This window comes from Entelurus aequoreus, linkage group LG23 (genome assembly GCF_033978785.1).
Source record: "Entelurus aequoreus isolate RoL-2023_Sb linkage group LG23, RoL_Eaeq_v1.1, whole genome shotgun sequence".
NCBI classification, from domain to species: domain Eukaryota; kingdom Metazoa; phylum Chordata; class Actinopteri; order Syngnathiformes; family Syngnathidae; genus Entelurus; species Entelurus aequoreus.
Genome location: NC_084753.1, coordinates 20,683,560 through 20,701,059, shown reverse-complemented (window position 1 = coordinate 20,701,059; position 17,500 = coordinate 20,683,560). Strand labels below are relative to the sequence as shown.

Sequence of the window (17,500 nt, the reverse complement as noted above, 5' to 3'; positions counted from 1 at the left end):
GCTTACGATCTCCAATGCTGTGCCGTTGATGAAGAGTGGAGTGTGGCTGGACTGGTGCCTCCTGAAGTCGACGATGATCTCCTTGGTCTTGTCGACGTTCAGGACCAGGTTGTTGGCTCTGCACTAGTCAACCAGATGTTTCACCTCCCCCCTGTAGTCCATGTTGTTGTTGTCACGGATGAGGCCCACTACTGTTGTGTCATCCGCATACTTTACAATGTGGTTAGTAGTGGACCTGGTGCAGCAGTCATAGGTCATCAATGTGAACAGCAGTGGACTCAGGAAGCAGCCCTGAAGGGAGCCGGTGCTCAGGGAGATGACACTGGAGGCGTTGTCGCCCACTCTCACAGACAGGGGTCTGTCTGTGAGGAAGTCAAGCAGCCAGTTGCATAGGGGGGTACTGAATACAAGGGGGGCCAGTTTGCTCACCAAGTGCTGCGGGATGATGGTGTTGAACGCCGAGCTGAAGTCCAGAAACAACATCCGCACGCATGTGTCCTTTCCTTCCAGATGTTCTAAGCTCAGGTGGAGTGCAGAGGAGATGGCGTCCTCTGTGGAGCGGTTAGGGCGATAAGCAAACTGGTATGGGTCGAATGTGGGGGGAAGTCTGGAGACAATGTATTCCTTTACCAGCCTCTCGAAGCAATTCATTATGATGGGGGTGAGTGCCACGGGGCAATAATAATTGAGGGAGGAGATTGTGGGGTTTTTTAGGTACTGGAATGATTGTGGCCATCTTAAAACATGATGGTAACACAGCCTGGGTAAGCGAGGTGTTGAAGATGTCTGTGAGAACCACATCCCTTAAGCACCCTGCCCGGAATGTCATCAGGTCCCGCTGCTTTCCGGGGGTTCACTCTACTCAGGGTTCTCTGGAGAGCCGCTGTGTCCAGGTTGAGTGGCTGCTCATCAGGGCGAGGGATGGATTTCTTCGCTGAAGTGGTGTTAAGTGCCTCAAACCTAGCAAAGTGGTTGTTGAGGTCGTTGAGACAGCTGATGCTGTTGTCACAGGGACGGGGGGGCGTTATAGTCCGTGATGACATGTATGCCCTGCCACATTCGTCTAGTGTTTGTGGGGTTCTTGAGAAGTCCTGCACTTTCTGACTGTGAGCACGCTTTGCAACCCTAATGGCACGGTTCAGGTTAGCTCTGGCTGTTTTAAGTGCCACCATGTCGCCAGATTTAAAAGTGTTGTTCCGAGCCTTCAGCATTGCATGTTGCACTGTTCATCCAGGGTTTATCGTGGGCAGGTGTGGGGATGTTCTTGATCACACTAACATCCTCCATGCACTTCTGAATGTATGCGAACACAGACTCTGCATACTCCTCCACACTTGTGTGAAGATTTTTGGTGGCGGCTGCCTTGAACATGTCCCAGTCTGTACTTTCGAAGCAGTTAAGAACATTTCCCGACATCAGTGTGTAAAGGATATCACCACATGGGCTCAGGAACACTACAGTTCGTCACTACATCTGTAAGTGATAGTTAAAACTCTACTATGCAAAGTGAAAGCCATTTATCCAGCGTGTCTTCATAGTAAAAGAGTGCGGGTACTAGACTGGCGCAATATGAAGCCTAAAATACCACAACTCAAGCTGTACATCAAGCAAGAATGGGAAAGGATTCCACCTGAAAAGCTTTAAAAATTGGTCTCCTCTGTTCACAAACGTTTACTGAGTGTTGTTCAAAGGAAAGGCCATGTAACACAGTGGTAAGAATGCCCCTGTGCCAACTTTTTTGCAATGTGTTGCTGCCATTAAATTCTAAGTTAATGATTATTTGCGAAGAAAATGAAGTTTCTCAGTTTGAACATTAAAAATCTTGTCTTTGCAGGGTATTCAATTGAATGTAAGTTGAAAAAGATTGGCAAATCATTGTATTCTGTTTTTATTTACGATTTACACAACGTGCCAACTTCACTGGTTTTGGATTTTGTAATTGGATATTAAGAGTATGTGAAAGTTTGACTGTTACCTAGTTTACTTCCGTGACACACTTTCTTAAAGTTTTGTAATCAATCAGAAATATCAAACAGCTAAAATGCGTCAAACATTGATAAGTGTTGAGAGAATGTTTTACATGTTTCCCATAATGCACTCTAATGTGTATTTTTTTAGATTTTTCCACCATGACTAAGGAAGGTTGTTTGGATTGTATCATATAACTAAGTGCTGTGTTTTTAATTTTAAAGTACTTTCAAGGGGTAAGTGATCTGATTCACGCACATTGCCCACACGATGGCAGCACACATGTAGCATTTAGAGTCCGCACAGTACTTAAAATTAAGAAACCACTCGCCGGTGCAATACCTTGATGAACTTATGACGTCGCACGGGCCAAATTGAAGAGGCTAGCGGGCCACAATTTGGGCACGCCTGCTATAAATCGACATTATGCTGGTACGTTATTTTCGGCATTAACCTGCACGGCGCGTAAACATCTTGCACACACTTATCGAGAGGCATGCTAGTATGCTACATTAGCTTAAAAATGGCAGCAGGACAAAGTAACCACCTTTTCCCTGCCAAATCAGTACCTTAGGGATGAGACAGTTCAGTGTAAACAAACAGAAACAGGTACTCCTTTAGTGACCATTTAATGTTAGATTGCTTCTTCCTGTTTGTGTTGAATTGCCTGAACTGATTGTGTTCAATATTGGATGTTATACTATAAAACTAATAACCTGCCTAAATATGTATTCAGGGTATGGTGCATGTAGGCTGATGCTCCCTATGCATTGCAAGTTCCCCCTGTAACGTCACTCACTACTGGAGATGAAACGGACCGACTTTAGGGCCTGATGATCACCTTAACAAGCCCAGATGTCTAATTTGGACATGACTCCAACAGAAACAACCAAGTATATAATCACCAGCTGGATAAAGAATGGACACATCTGCGCTTATGTCCATGCTACAAGCCAAACAGACATTAGTACGGCAGGAGATCTAATGGGGATTGACTGGTCCACTAAGGAGGAAGAGAGCATCCTGCTGTCGCCAGGGTGAAACTGCAACTTCAGGGAGCACGTGAACATGATTTACTATGTCGGTCTTTTTCACAGCAATCATTTTGACACGGTAAATAGTAAGACAGAAAACCCAAACTTTGTAGAGGGGTGGCACATGGACCAATGGGGGAAGCCATTACAATTTGGTGAGAATCTGGACAAAAAGGACTAATACAGACACATTTTTTTATTAGTGTTTAAGGCACTGCGGCAACAAAGGAACAGTCCACCTGGCCAAAATCATAAGGACACCCCCACATCCTTGATTGCTGGATGGATAGGTGAATTGGATAGGTGGATAGATGGATGGGTCGGTGGGTAGGTAGGTAAGTTTGTAGTTTATATACAAACCTCGTTTCCATATGAGTTGGGAAATTGTGTTAGATGTAAATATAAACGGAATACAATGATTTGCAAATCATTTTCAACCCATATTCAGTTGAATATGCTACAAAGACAACATATTTGATGTTCAAACTGATAAACGTTTTTTTTTGCAAATAATCATTAACTTTAGAATTTGGTGCCAGCAACACGTGACAAAGAAGTTGGGAAAGGTGGCAATAAATACTGATAAAGTTGAGGAATGCTCATCAAACACTTATTTGGAACATCCCACAGGTGAACAGGCAAATTGGGAACAGGTGGGTGCCATGATTGGGTATAAAAGTAGATTCCATGAAACGCTCAGTCATTCACAAACAAGGATGGGGCGAGGGTCACTACTTTGTCAACAAATGCGTGAGCAAATTGTTGAACAGTTTAAGAAAAACCTTTCTCAACCAGCTATTGCAAGGAATTTAGGGATTTCACCATCTACAGTCCGTAATATCATCAAAGGGTTCAGAGAATCTGGAGAAATCACTGCACATAAGCAGCTAAGCCCGTGAACTTCCATCCCTCAGGCTGTACTGCATCAACAAGCGACATCAGTGTGTAAAGGATATCACCACATGGGCTCAGGAACACTTCACAAACCCACTGTCAGTAACTACAGTTGGTCGCTACATCTGTAAGTGCAAGTTAAAACTCTTTTATGCAAGGCGAAAACCGTTTATCAACAACACCCAGAAACGCCGTCGGCTTCGCTGGGCCTGAGCTCATCTAAGATGGACTGATACAAAGTGGAAAAGTGGTCTGTGGTCTGACGAGTCCACATTTCAAATAGTTTTTGGAAACTGTGGACATCGTGTCCTCCGGACCAAAGAGGAACAGAACCATCCGGATTGTTATAGGCACAAAGTTGAAAAGCCAGCATCTGTGATGGTATGGGGGTGTATTAGTGCCTAAGACATGGGTAACTTACACATCTGTGAAGGCGCCATTAATGCTGAAAGGTACATACAGGTTTTGGAGCAACATATGTTGCCATTCAAGGAACGTTACCATGGACGCCCCTGCTTACTTCAGCAAGACAATGCCAAGCCACGTGTTACATCAACGTGGCTTCATAGTAAAAGAGTGCGGGTACTAGACTGGCCTGCCTGTAGTCCAGACCTGTCTCCCATTGAAAATGTGTGGCGCATTATGAAGCCTAAAATACCACAACGGAGACCCCCGGACTGTTGAACAACTTAAGCTGTACATCAAGCAAGAATGGGAAAGAATTCCACCTGAGAAGCTTAAAAAATGTGTCTCCTCAGTTCCCAAACGTTTACTGGGTGTTGTTAAAAGGAAAGGCCATGAAACACAGTGGTGAACATGCCCTTTCCCAACTACTTTGGCACGTGTTGCAGCCATGAAATTCTAAGTTAATTATTATTTGCAAAAAAAAATAAAGTTTATGAGTTTGAACATCAAATATCTTGTCTTTGTAGTGCATTCAATTGAATATGGGTTGAAAAGGATTTGCAAATCATTGTATTCTGTTTATATTTACATCTAACACAATTTCCCAACTCATATGGAAACGGGGTTTGTATATACAGTATATATATATACACCTATATAAAAATAAATAAATGCAAAAACATTAAGCAACTGTCTATATTATTATTATTATTATTGATACGGTTACTTTTAATTATCATTATCACTTTATTACAGACACAAAGATGGCCCACAATACACTAAAGCGATACAGACATCAACATAACAGCACCATAAAATGAAAATAAAAACAGGATACAAAAGTGGTTTATGTTAATTTATGTATTGTATTCGTATGTCATCTCAGTTGCTTTGTAAATGTCTGTCCTAAGTATTGGAAAGCTGGGTTTGGTTTGGAGTGGTTTATAAAATTGATTAACGTTTTGTGATTTTTGTAAGTAACATTTTTTAATACATTTTTAAAAAGGCCAACATTGGGCGTATAAGTCGTACGTCTGAAGAGGAGTTTTTGTAACCTGTTTTGAAAAGGTTTTATTATAGTTTATATACCAAATAATATATTACTAGAATCGTGTTGAATCGATAATTAGTTATAAATTGAAAAATCACCCTAAGGATAGATTCTAATGGAATCCTGAAGAGCCCAGAGATTCCCCGCCTCAGATTGATCAAATAGAAAGATAAGACAGACAGATATATAGACAATACAGTACATTTTTCATGGAACGTAATCTTCCAGGGGAAAACAGGAGAAAGATTGCCCTCTGCTGGACAAATAAGATACTGCATATATTTTGGAAACTGGTTGAAAACTTAAATGTACATTAGTTTGCATGTTACTAGACACAAATATCAAGTAGTAAATAAGGAGGAGTTTTAATATGAGCAGAGGCGCATTTTAGTCAACCCACACAGTACTTACAAGCAGAAACAGAGTGAAGACGGGGGAGAATGAACATACTTTGGCTTTAAAACTAACGATAAAGGTGAAGCACTTAACACTAAAGCGCCGCTCTGCAAGAAGTGCTTCAACACATAGCTAGCTAGTAGTCCATTTTAGCTACTTCAAAATCACAAATCCTCGCCTACATTGTGACAAATAAAGTCAGTTTCTTACAAGTATCATCCCTGCAGGACGAGGAATAGCTAAACATGCTTCACTACACACTGTAGGATACAATAGCTAACCGCTAACAGCAAGGTAGCGCTCCTGAATGTAAACAAATGGGTGGATTTTTACAAATATCAACTGTAACAAGTACAGGAGCCGTATCTAGTCGATACAACAATGATTACTTGTATTTGATACTACAATATTTTTTTACAATCACAAAATCTTTTGTCAATTTTTCATTCTTTATAAACTCAGGAAAGAAGTCCCCAGACAAATGATGACTTGAATTATGACGCATATAGGAACCTGTAACTACTTGGTATTGGATCAATACCCAAATTTGTAGTATCACCCAAAACTAATGTAAAGTATCCAAATAACAGAAGAATAAGTACTTATAACATTTTCACAGAAGTGCAGAAAGAACATCTTAAACAGAATGTAGCGTAGCAGATTTTAACAGTAAATGAACAGTAATTTATCAATCCATTTTCTACCACTTGTCTCTCATAATTTTGACAAAATAATATAATGGGAAATGACACAATATGTTACTGCATATGTCAGAGGCCAATTTATTGTTCTGTATACATAGTGCAACAATAAAGTTGTGCTGTGACTCTTCGGGCACCAGACAATTAGATTCGATTCCATTCTTGAGGGTAACGATCTGATTCAGAATTGATTCTTGATTCAAAACAATTCTGGATTCTAAATCAACACTGGTAGAAAAGTGTGCTACTAAAACTATTATGCGTAACAACCAACACAAATCGTTGAGATCTCAGCTCAGCAAGCATCAAACAATTACTTCTTGACATGTGTGTGTCACTTTATATTTTTGCAACACTTATTCCCCAAAAAAAAAATATGGATGTCATCCTGCAAAACTGTCCAGAGTGACCATTAGGTTGTGACTTATTTTGGCACATTTTCATGTTAAAAGTTCAAACTTAAAGGCCTACTGAAATGAAATGTTTTTATTTAAACGGAGATAGCAGATCCATTCTATGTGTCATACTTGATAATTTCGCGATATTGCCATATTTTTGCTGAAATGATTTAGTAGAGAACATCGACGATAAAGTTCGCAACTTTTGGTCGCTGATAAAAAAGCCTTGCCTGTACCGGAAGTAGCGTGACGTCACAGGTTGAAGGGCTCCTCACATTTCCCCATTGTTTACACCAGCAGCGAGAGCGATTCAGACCGAGAAAGCGACGATTACCCCATTAATTTGAGCCAGTATGAAAGATTTGTGGATGAGGAATGTGAGAGTGAAGGACTAGAGTGCAGTGCAGGACGTATCTTTTTTCGCTCTGACCGTAACTTAGGTAAAAGGGCTCATTGGATTCCACACTTTCTCCTTTTTCTATTGTGGATCACGGATTTGTATTTTTAATCACCTCGGATACTATATCCTCTTGAAAATGAGAGTCGAGAACGCGAAATGGACATTCACAGTGACTTATATCTCCACGACAATACATCGGTGAAGCACTTTAGCTACGGAGCTAACGTGATAGCATCGTGCTTAAATGCAGATAGAAACAAAATAAATAAGCCCCTGACTGGAAGGATAGACAGAAGATCAACAATACTACTATCAGGAGACACTGAACCAAACACTGGACCTGTAACTACACGGTTAATGCTGTGCCGCCTGTCGAAGCCTAGCAATGCTGTTGCTAACGACGCCATTGAAGCTAACTTAGCTACGGGACCTCGTCAGAGCTATGATAAAAACATTAGCGCTCCACCTACGCCAGCCCTCATCTGCTCATCAACACCCGTGCTCACCTGCGTTCCAGCGATCGACGGCGCGACGAAGGACTTCACCCGATCATCGATGCGTTCGGCGGCTAGCGTCGGATAGCGCGTCTGCTATCCAAATCAAAGTCCTCCTGGTTGTGTTGCTGCAGCCAGCCGCTAATACACCGATCCCACCTACAGCTTTCTTCTTTGCAGTCTCCATTGTTCATTAAACAAATTGCAAAAGATTCACCAACACAGATGTCCAGAATACTGTGGAATTTGGTGATGAAAACAGAGCTGTTTGTATTGGGATACAATGGGTCCCAATACTTCCGTTTCAACCATTGACGTCACACGCAAACGTCATCATACATAGACATTTTCAACCGGAAGTTCCCCGGGAATTTAAAATTGCACTTTATAAGTTAACCCGGCCGTATTGGCATGTGTTGCAATGTTAAGATTTCATCATTGATATATAAACTATCAGACTGCGTGGTCGGTAGTAGTGGGTTTCAGTAGGCCTTTAAAGTTCCACTGATAGTGACACACACACTAGGTGTGGTGAAATTACTCTGCATTTGACCCATCCCCTTGTTCCACCTCCTGGGAGGTGAGGGTAGCAGTGAGCAGCAGCGGTGGCCACGCTCAGGAATCATTTTGGTGATTTAACCCACAATTTCAACCCTTGATGCTGAGTGCCAAGCAGGGAGTTACTGGGTCCCATTTTTATAGTCTTTGGTATGACTCGGCTGGGATTTGAATGCCCGACCTACCGATCTCAGGGTGGACACTCTAACCACAAGTCCACTGAGCAGACTGAGCATATTTTCATGTAGCGCTAAAATACGAGAAATGTCAAGCGCATCCACGGTGCAAATAAAAGCCATTGTCATTAAGGTTAAGAAATATTTATGTCCTAATAATAACTTATTTTTACACTTCTACAACTACAATGTTCTTCGAAAATAAGCTTTAAGATGATCTCTCCTTACCCATTAGGTCTGTGGAATTTTTCTCCAGAAAGTGTTCACAGATGCGGATGAACATAGCTGTCGTTTCTTTGGAGGGACATTCTCCATGACTGGGAAAAAGACAATAACGAAGGAGATTTTGCATGTTACTGCATAGAAAAACGCAACTAAGCAATGATGTCAAGTCACTTACCCTTTACACTGAAGCTTCACATACTTGATTCCTTCTTTTTCAATGTCGTTGCGGTCATAAAAGCGAGTTGTGTTCGTCAAATCCACAAGCAAACCCATTTTAACCTAACAAAAAACCAAGAGAAAATAGGGATGTGACATGGTGTTGCCCTTTCAAAAACAAGACAGTGATGATTTTCTTGACTTACATTTAGACTCTTCAAGTAATTGGACAGCATGCTCGGGTAAAACCGGTTTTCCTCTGCAACCTGGTCATCAAATGTGGAACCCAGCATGGTTTTCATTGGCAAGAATTTACCTGCAGGAAATAAATATATGGATATGATAATCACATGTGAAATATTGTAGTAGCATGATAATAGCTTTGATGAGGGGAGTTTAAAATGTGAGGCGCTGGAAGATTGAGGGGAGGTGCAGCTAAGTGAGAACAATTCAAATCTTCTAACATCAGTTATGTTTGAAGGAAGAATTAAAAAACATATATTGCATTAATCATGTACATATGCAGAATAATTACAACATTTATTTTGAGCGTACAAGCTACTTTACCTTAACCGCGAATGGTTACCTGCATCAGTGCAAAGATGAGTGATGGGACTACAAAAGTTGTGCTCACTGGCAAATTTCCCTTTAAAATACACCCTCACTGAACTTTAGACAAAACTGTTATAATGTTTAGAACAAATTCATTTAGTGCAATTAAATGAAAAACAACTATACAAATGTTCCTGTATGACATTCTGACAATTAAATTGCATTTTTGTCCAAATATTGGGATTTTTAAAAAAGTTAATTAATATTATGCAAGTGAGGAATAACCTGTAATTATTCTGATTTAAAAAATAAATACCATTTGCTGCCACTCGAGTCCTTACTAGAACCAGGAAATATGACCACATTAGTCTAATGCTTAGGTCACTGCACTGTCTTTCTGTTGCTCGTAGAAAAACTTTTAAAACAGCTTTGCTTGTTTACAAGTCTTTTCATGGTCTTGTGCCAAATGTCATCTCTGACATGTTAAGGCCATATGAACCATCTCGAGCCCCGAGAACCTCACAGAGTGGTCCCTGTTGTCGCCTAGAGTCAGGTCCAAACATGGTGAAACAGCATTTTAAGTATTATACTCCAAAAAACTGGAATAGTCTTCCAGAAGATGTGAGACAGGCCTCAACGTTGGCAACATTCAAATCAAGGCTGGAAACACTTCTATTTAATTGTGTATGTGACAACTGTAAGTATTTTGTCTACACTATTTACATTGATTTAATTGTGATTTTTTTAAATAATGATTTTATCTTCTGATTTTAATTTAAATTATGATTATTTTATATTTTTAGTTTTTAAATTTTCTGTAAAGCACTTTGAATTGTGCGCTTAGAGCAGTGGTCCCCAACCACCAGTCCGTGACGCTTTTCTACCGGGCCCCGGAGAGACATTAAATAATTTATAACCGACCGCATTTTCTCCTACTTAACTTTTGCCAGTCCCACTAGACACACCAATAAGCTTGTTCCTAGATGTATTCTAAAACTCCTGATAGGAAGTCGCCATTTGCTATATTTGTTACATGTTCGTTACATGAGACAATGCACATTAATAAACATATAAAGGTGCCAAACTGTAGCCAAAAGCTAGGTTCCATCTGCAGTCCACGGCAAGTTGATGACCTAAGATCAGGGCGGATCAGGAACAAAGTGACCATAGTAGTTAAAGTGCATAAGGCAGATGGAGAAGTGTTAAATTGTTGCATATAATACTTGTGCTGAAGGAAGGAAATACACATCTCCTTTGGCCTAGTAAGTTAAAGTGCTGGTATTATTGCACATAGTCCTATTACACAAGTAGTTAACAATAACATATATTTACACATGGAAAATTGGACCAGAAAAGCTAACAGTGTATCTACGTATGATCTATTGCAGAAAATATGAATACATACTGTATATTTTTGAATGGAAATAGAAATCCACAAAAATCTATTGGATCTAATGGCAAGTATTTCTAGCTTTATTGTATATCCATGCTCTTGTCCTTGAATGTGATGTATCACCTATAACCCATTAGATACTAAAGCCAATAAAACTACTACTACTAGCAAAATTGAGTACAAAATCTAAAGTCTATGGAGAGCTTTTTTGCAAAAGGAAAAGGCCAGGGGCTCCCACTAATTCAACGTTATGGTGAATTTTTTTATGTATTCATTTTTCATTCACTTATTTGCTATACTTATCTGGCACACGTGGAAGGCCTGTCCGTGAAAATAATGCCTACATTCACACCTTACTCCTACCCACTTCTCCAAAGTGGGCTGGCTCAGGGTGGAGGACAGAGTTAAACCACTTGCACTGAGCCTAGTCTATAAAATCCGCTACACCTCCCTGATACCGAAGTACATGTCAAACTACTTCCTTAACGTAAATGACCGCCATAACCACAACACCAGAGGGAGCTCCACTAACCACGTTAAACCCAGATTCCGATCTAACAAAGGTCTTAACTCATTCTCTTTGTATGCCACAACAATGTGGAATGCGCTCCCAACAGGTGTAAAAGACAGGGCATCTCTATCCTCCTTCAAAACTGCACTAAAAGAACACCTCCAGGCACCTTCAACCCTAAACTAACACCCTCCCTTCCACATCATACCTCTTCGGATTGTAAATAATCAAATGTAAATAATCAAATGTAGACACTTTTTCTTATACTTTCTGATCTCTCTCTCTCTGTGTCCATTACCTGCTGTACATATCCTACCAAGTCAGTCCTACACTGTTCCAATGTCCATTTCTCTGATGATGCAATTGTTGATGACTGAAGTGTTGATACCAACCAATCCTACCCCCCCCCCCCCCCCACCCCCCAACCCCCACCCCCCTGCAAAAAAGGTTGGGGACCCCTGCCTTAGAGGACGGAAATAATCATTTGAAATCAAAAGTTAATGAATTCGATTTTTTTAGAGGATTTGTTCTTCTCCACATATTTTTTAACAGTAATGGTTTTTTTTTACCATTGTTTTTGACCTCAATGAGACCCATTATATGCGCATGCGCACAGAGGAACCAGGACAGCCATGTTATTTGTTGTCCTTTTTCTTTTTTTTACACGTGATTGATGGACAACTCTGCTATTTACTAACATTGCAACTACTCTTCTTTGAAAAAAATGGAACACATGAACACAATATAATCCATTACGCCATATATTTATATGAATGTCAAAACTAAATTAAACAAACATTTGTTTTGTTGCGTCGAGAGCGAGAGAGAGAGAGAGAGAGAGAGAGAGATGCTAGCATAACAATTGTCCAAACCTGCCATGTTTACCAAATATTATTAGCCTGGCTGGGGTTAGCAACACTGCACACAAAATGTGTCATTTGTGGGTGAACTTTTAGTATTTTTCAACTATTTAATTATTAGTAGATGTAGTGTAAATGCAGCAATTGGAGCTCAGATGTCTCACCTGCTACTGGTTGCCCTCTTCTGGGACAATTTCGCCACCGAGGAGGGGGTCCGGTGTGGGACATATTTAGCTGTAATATAAGTGCTTCTCACCGGTAATGATGATACCGAACGTCCGCACAATGCGACCTCAATCCCCGGTAGTGGTTTACGCTAGTACCGCGGATTCAAGGCCCTTTAGCAGCTAGCTTAGTTAATTTAGGAGTATCGTTAAAAAAGGATAAGCCAAACCAACCCGCGGACGGGTCGCCGGGCATTTAGTTGAATAGTTTTATTAGCGGCAACGCTTCTGTCTTAGTTGTTACTAACATAACGTCTTTACAATGATAAACTACAAAGCCTAGCTAGGTCATGCTAAACAAGCTAGCTTCTCATTCAAACGCCATAGTGCCTGTCGGTGTTGCGTTCCATGTTTCCCTTAGAAATCGGAATCCCCCACTTTCTTCGAGGTCTAAAACGTTCCTAAGCTTAAGCCTGGGATGCCATTTGTACTTTAGGTCTGTTTAAGTGCATTTGAGTGATGGTTGATCTTTTTTTTACCTTTCATATCAACAGTGTTTGTTATTTTTATAATAATTGTGAATATTACTGATTGACACATTTCCCGGGTTCCATTGACAAGATAAAACATCATTTTGTAATAAAAAAGATAAATATTTTATTATTAATTATAGTGGAAGGAAACTTCAAACATAATCACTGTTGTCATGGAAGCACTGGCTTCTAAATTGTCCGACTTTCATGGAACGCATCATTGTCGCGTGTATTTACTGCGAGCTCCTTTATGGTGCTACCCTCTACAGGTAGATAACGCGTATGACAATCCATGACTGAGTTGACAAATTAAATAAATACACTTTTTTAAATGTGATATTTTAATACCAGAACTGGACTCGAAGTCAATAGTATAGGTCTGTTTTTCCCCCCCACCAAGTACCACCTCAGAAAACACTTGGCTCTCCAACTACCAGCATAATGACCAACATTAAAATACAGTAGCGTATTACGCCTAAGTATTTGTTAAAAACAAGGCAAAGGTTATATTTAAAAATTATGTTTAATATTTTTGGCCACTGTAGCATTACACACAGTTTAAAAAGTTACACTGTGCTTGAATACAGGAAAATAAAACAATGTTTTAATATATATTTTGTTATTTAATTGTATATTGTAATGGACTGGTTACTATGTGATGTTCGACATGTAGTTCATTCAATATTTAACATATGTTGTTGCACAGTGTTTGAATATAGCAAAATAAAACACATTTTTAATATATATTTAGTTATTTAATTGTATATTGTAATGGACTGGTTACTATGTGATGTTCCACATGTAGTTCATTCAATATTTAAAATATGTTGTTGCACTGTGTTTGAATATAGGAAAATAAAACAAATTTTTAATATATATTTTGTTATTTAATTGTATATTGCAATGGACTGGTTACTATGTGATGTTTCACATGTAGTTCATTCAATATTTAACATATGTTGTTGCACTGTGTTTGAATATAGGGAAATAAAACACAATTTTAATATATATTTTGTTATTTACTTTTATATTGTAATATAGTGGTCCCCAACCTTTTTGTAACTGCGGACCAGTCAACGCTTAAAAATTCGTCCCACGGACCGGGGGGACAAAAAAGGCACGCACAATCGTGTGTGCTTACGGACTGTATCCCTGCAGACTGTATTGATCTATATTGATATATAATGTAGGAACCAGAATATTAATAACAGAAAGAAACAACCCTTTTGTGTGAATGAGTGTAAATGGGGGAGGGAGGTTTTTTTGGGTTGGTGCCCTATTTGTAAGTGTATCTTGTGTTTTTTATGTTGATTTAATAAAAATAAAAACAAATAAAAACAATTATTTTTTATTTTATTTTTCATTTTTTCTTGTGCGGCCCGGTACCAATCGATCCACGGACCGGTACCGGGGGACCACTGTTGTAATGGATTGGTTGCTATGTTATGTTCCACATGTAGTTCATTCAATATTTAACAGATGTTGTTGTTTCCTATGGCATCTCTTCTGTTGTGCGTGTTGATTGGCTGGGAGGCTGAGAGAGCGTTCAGTTCCCACGTGTGTTGAGCAATAGAAATGACAGAGTAAAACGATTCTGTTTGTGTCTTAACTGTTTATTTTGGCGTCGACTACGGCCTACAGTAGTCAGATTGTGACAACTTCCATTGATAACAGCTGGAGTCAGGTCAAATCAAATCAAATCAAATCAACTTTATTTATAAAGCACATTTAAAATTTACCACAGGGGTAGCCAAGTTCATTACAATATTTAATTAGGTAATTAGGTCATAGACAGTGTCCGTGTACCAGTACTACAGTTTGAGAATCACTAGGTATTGTGTCAATATATGGGGAATGTGCATAATGTAGGCATTATTACTGTACACATACCTGTATATGCTAATTTTACTTTATTGTCGTGCTAACAATTTTTAATGAGTTGGAAAAAACATTCATGCTTAAATACATACAACATTTTTCAACATTTTCAAGAACTTTATTGTCATGCTAGTATACATGAGTATTTTGCACTAATAATTATTTTTTACACAGAAGTGACTGCACAGGTAATAACATCAGTAGTGTATATAAATAAATAGTTCCAGATTGGTGAGTGTGGAATATGAGTGAGATATTAGACACAATCTGATGACATGCTTATATTCCTGCTAGATTATATTCCCCAAATGATACATGCAGTCGTGGTCAAAAGTTTACATACACTTGTAAAGAACATAATGTCATGGCTGTCTTGAGTTTCCAATCATTTCTACAACTCTTATTTTTTTGTGATAGAGTGATTGGAGCACATACTTGTTGGTTACAAAAAACTTTCATGAAGTTTGGTTCTTTTATGAATTTATTATGGGTCTACTGAAAATGTGACCGAATCTGCTGGGTCAAAAGTATACATACAGCAATGTTAATATTTGGTTACATGTCCCTTGGCAAGTTTCACTGCAATAAGGCACTTTTGGTAGCCATCCACAAGCTTCTGGTTGAATTGTTGACCACTCCTCTTGACAAAATTGGTGCAGTTCAGCTAAATTTGTTGGTTTTCTGACATGGATTTGTTTCTTCAGCATTGTCCACACGTTTAAGTCAGGACTTTGGGAAGGCCATTCTACTAAAACCTTAATTCTAGCCTGATTTAGCCATTCCTTTACCACTTTTGACGTGTGTTTGGGGTCATTGTCCAAAAACTGAGCTGTTTGGCCACAATACCCAGCAATATGTTTGGAGGAGAACAGGTGAGGCCTTTAATCCCAGGAACACAAGGCCTACCATCAAGCACGGTGGTGGTAGTATTATGCTCTGGGCCTGTTTTGCTGCCAATGGAACTGGTGCTTTACAGAGAGTAAATGGGACAATGAAAAAGGAGGATTACCTCCAAATTCTTCAGGATAACCTAAAATCATCAGCCCGGAGGTTGGGTCTTGGGCGCAGTTGGGTGTTCTAACAGGACAATGACCCCAAACGCACGTCAAAAGTGGTAAAGGAATGGCTAAATCAGGCTAGAATTAAGGTTTGAGAATGGCCTTCCCAAAGTCCTGACATAAACGTGTGGACAATGCTGAAGAAACAAGTCCATGTCAGAAAACCAACAAATTTAACTGAACTGCACCAATTTTGTCAAGAGAAAGCTTGTGGATGGCTACCAAAAGCGCCTTATTGCAGTGAAACTTGCCAAGGGACATATAACCAAATATTAACATTGCTGTATTTATACTTTTGACCCAGCAGATTTGGTCACATTTTCAGTAGACCCATAATAAATTCATAAAAGAACCAAACTTCATGAATGTTTTTTGTGACCAACAAGTATGTGCTCCAATCACTCTATCACAAAAAAATAAGAGTTGTAGAAATGATTGGAAACTCAAGACAGCCATGATATTATGTTCTTCACAAGTGTATGTAAACTTTTGACCATGACTGTACTTACCTTATTGTAGCTTAAATACAGTATATTATGTGGTGCACTTTTACTTCTCTAGCATGCTCTGATATTGCTCAAATAGTTCCACAGTAACATAAACAGACAATGGTGTTGATGATTCCTGATGCGATATTGGAAGCAGACACTTACATTCTTTATCATCGCTTTGGCTCGGGCTTTCTACAGAACTTTGGCTTCGGTATGGGCTTAATGGACTGCCGCCCTCAGAGAGCAACACTGCGGATTCCGTGGAAGGAGACTGATTGGAAGTGTCTTCTAGGTCGTGCGGTCTCTTATTGGACTGTGTAATAACAGCGGGGTCGATGTAATGCTCCTTGAGGACGGCGGTCGGGTCAAGTTGGGTATCGAGGGTGGTAAATGGCTGTGATTCCTCCATGTAGACGGGTTCACAGAGGCTTTCTGATGGATAGCTGAATGGCCGGAAAAGGAGCATCCCCTGCGGGTTACAGAAGTTTGCTGTGGTCAATCAGAGCAAAACATCCGTCCATCCATTTTCTACCGCTTGTCCCTATGAGTAACAAATTCATGCGGGCTTTTTTAAAATTTGAAGATTTTTTTTCTGCCATTTAAATATGCAAATTGTAAAAAAAAATACGTCATACATTTTCATATAAGATACATAGCTGTAAAAGAATGTCTAAGACAGGGGTGTCCAAACTTTTTCCACTGAGGGCCGCACACTGAAAAATTAAAGCATGCGGGGGTCATTTTGATATTTTTCATTTTCAAAATCAATTTAATATAGATTTATTTAATCTTTAAGTCTCCCTTCGAGTTTGGTCTCAGTCATAAAAATGTTAGAAATAAGTAATATAATATTATAATAATTTATCTTATTATTCAATGCTTAAATCTCTAGATCAATTTACGGTCCGTCCATCCATCTTCTTCCGCTTATCCGAGGTCGGGTCGCGGGGGCAGCAGCCTAAGCAGGGAAGCCCAGACTTTCCTCTCCCCAGCCACTTCGTCCGGCTCCTCCCGGGGGATCCCGAGGCGTTCCCAGGCCAGCCGGGAGACATAGTCTTCCCAACGTGTCATGGGTCTTCCCCGTGGCCTCCTACCTGTTGGATGTGCCCTAAACACCTCCAGAGGGAGGCGTTCGGGTGGCATCCTGACCAGATGCCCGAACCACCTCATCTGGCTCCTCTCGATGTGGAGGAGCAGCGGCTTT

The 17,500-nt window shown here is 39.8% G+C and overlaps 2 protein-coding genes across 6 annotated transcripts in view; both read right to left on the bottom strand.

The window, feature by feature from the left end:
* Positions 1–12,790, bottom strand: part of rngtt (RNA guanylyltransferase and 5'-phosphatase) — a 266,774-nt gene extending 253,984 nt beyond the window's left edge. The window contains exons 1-4 of the mRNA XM_062034453.1: positions 12,337–12,790; positions 9,063–9,172; positions 8,876–8,979; positions 8,704–8,792 (exon numbers count right to left, since the gene is read on the bottom strand). Coding sequence (XP_061890437.1) covers positions 8,704–8,792; positions 8,876–8,979; positions 9,063–9,172; positions 12,337–12,400 — 367 coding nt within the window. The 5' untranslated portion in view covers positions 12,401–12,790. The remainder of the gene's footprint in view (positions 1–8,703; positions 8,793–8,875; positions 8,980–9,062; positions 9,173–12,336) is intronic.
* Positions 12,791–16,278: 3,488 nt separating this feature from the next.
* LOC133640794 (interleukin-31 receptor subunit alpha-like) overlaps positions 16,279–17,500 on the bottom strand; it is a 48,348-nt gene continuing 47,126 nt past the window's right edge. For all 5 annotated transcript variants that reach the window (XM_062034443.1, XM_062034442.1, XM_062034444.1 and 2 more), the window contains one exon: positions 16,279–16,765. In XM_062034443.1, the coding sequence (XP_061890427.1) occupies positions 16,355–16,765 (411 nt within the window). In that variant the 3' untranslated portion in view covers positions 16,279–16,354. The remainder of the gene's footprint in view (positions 16,766–17,500) is intronic.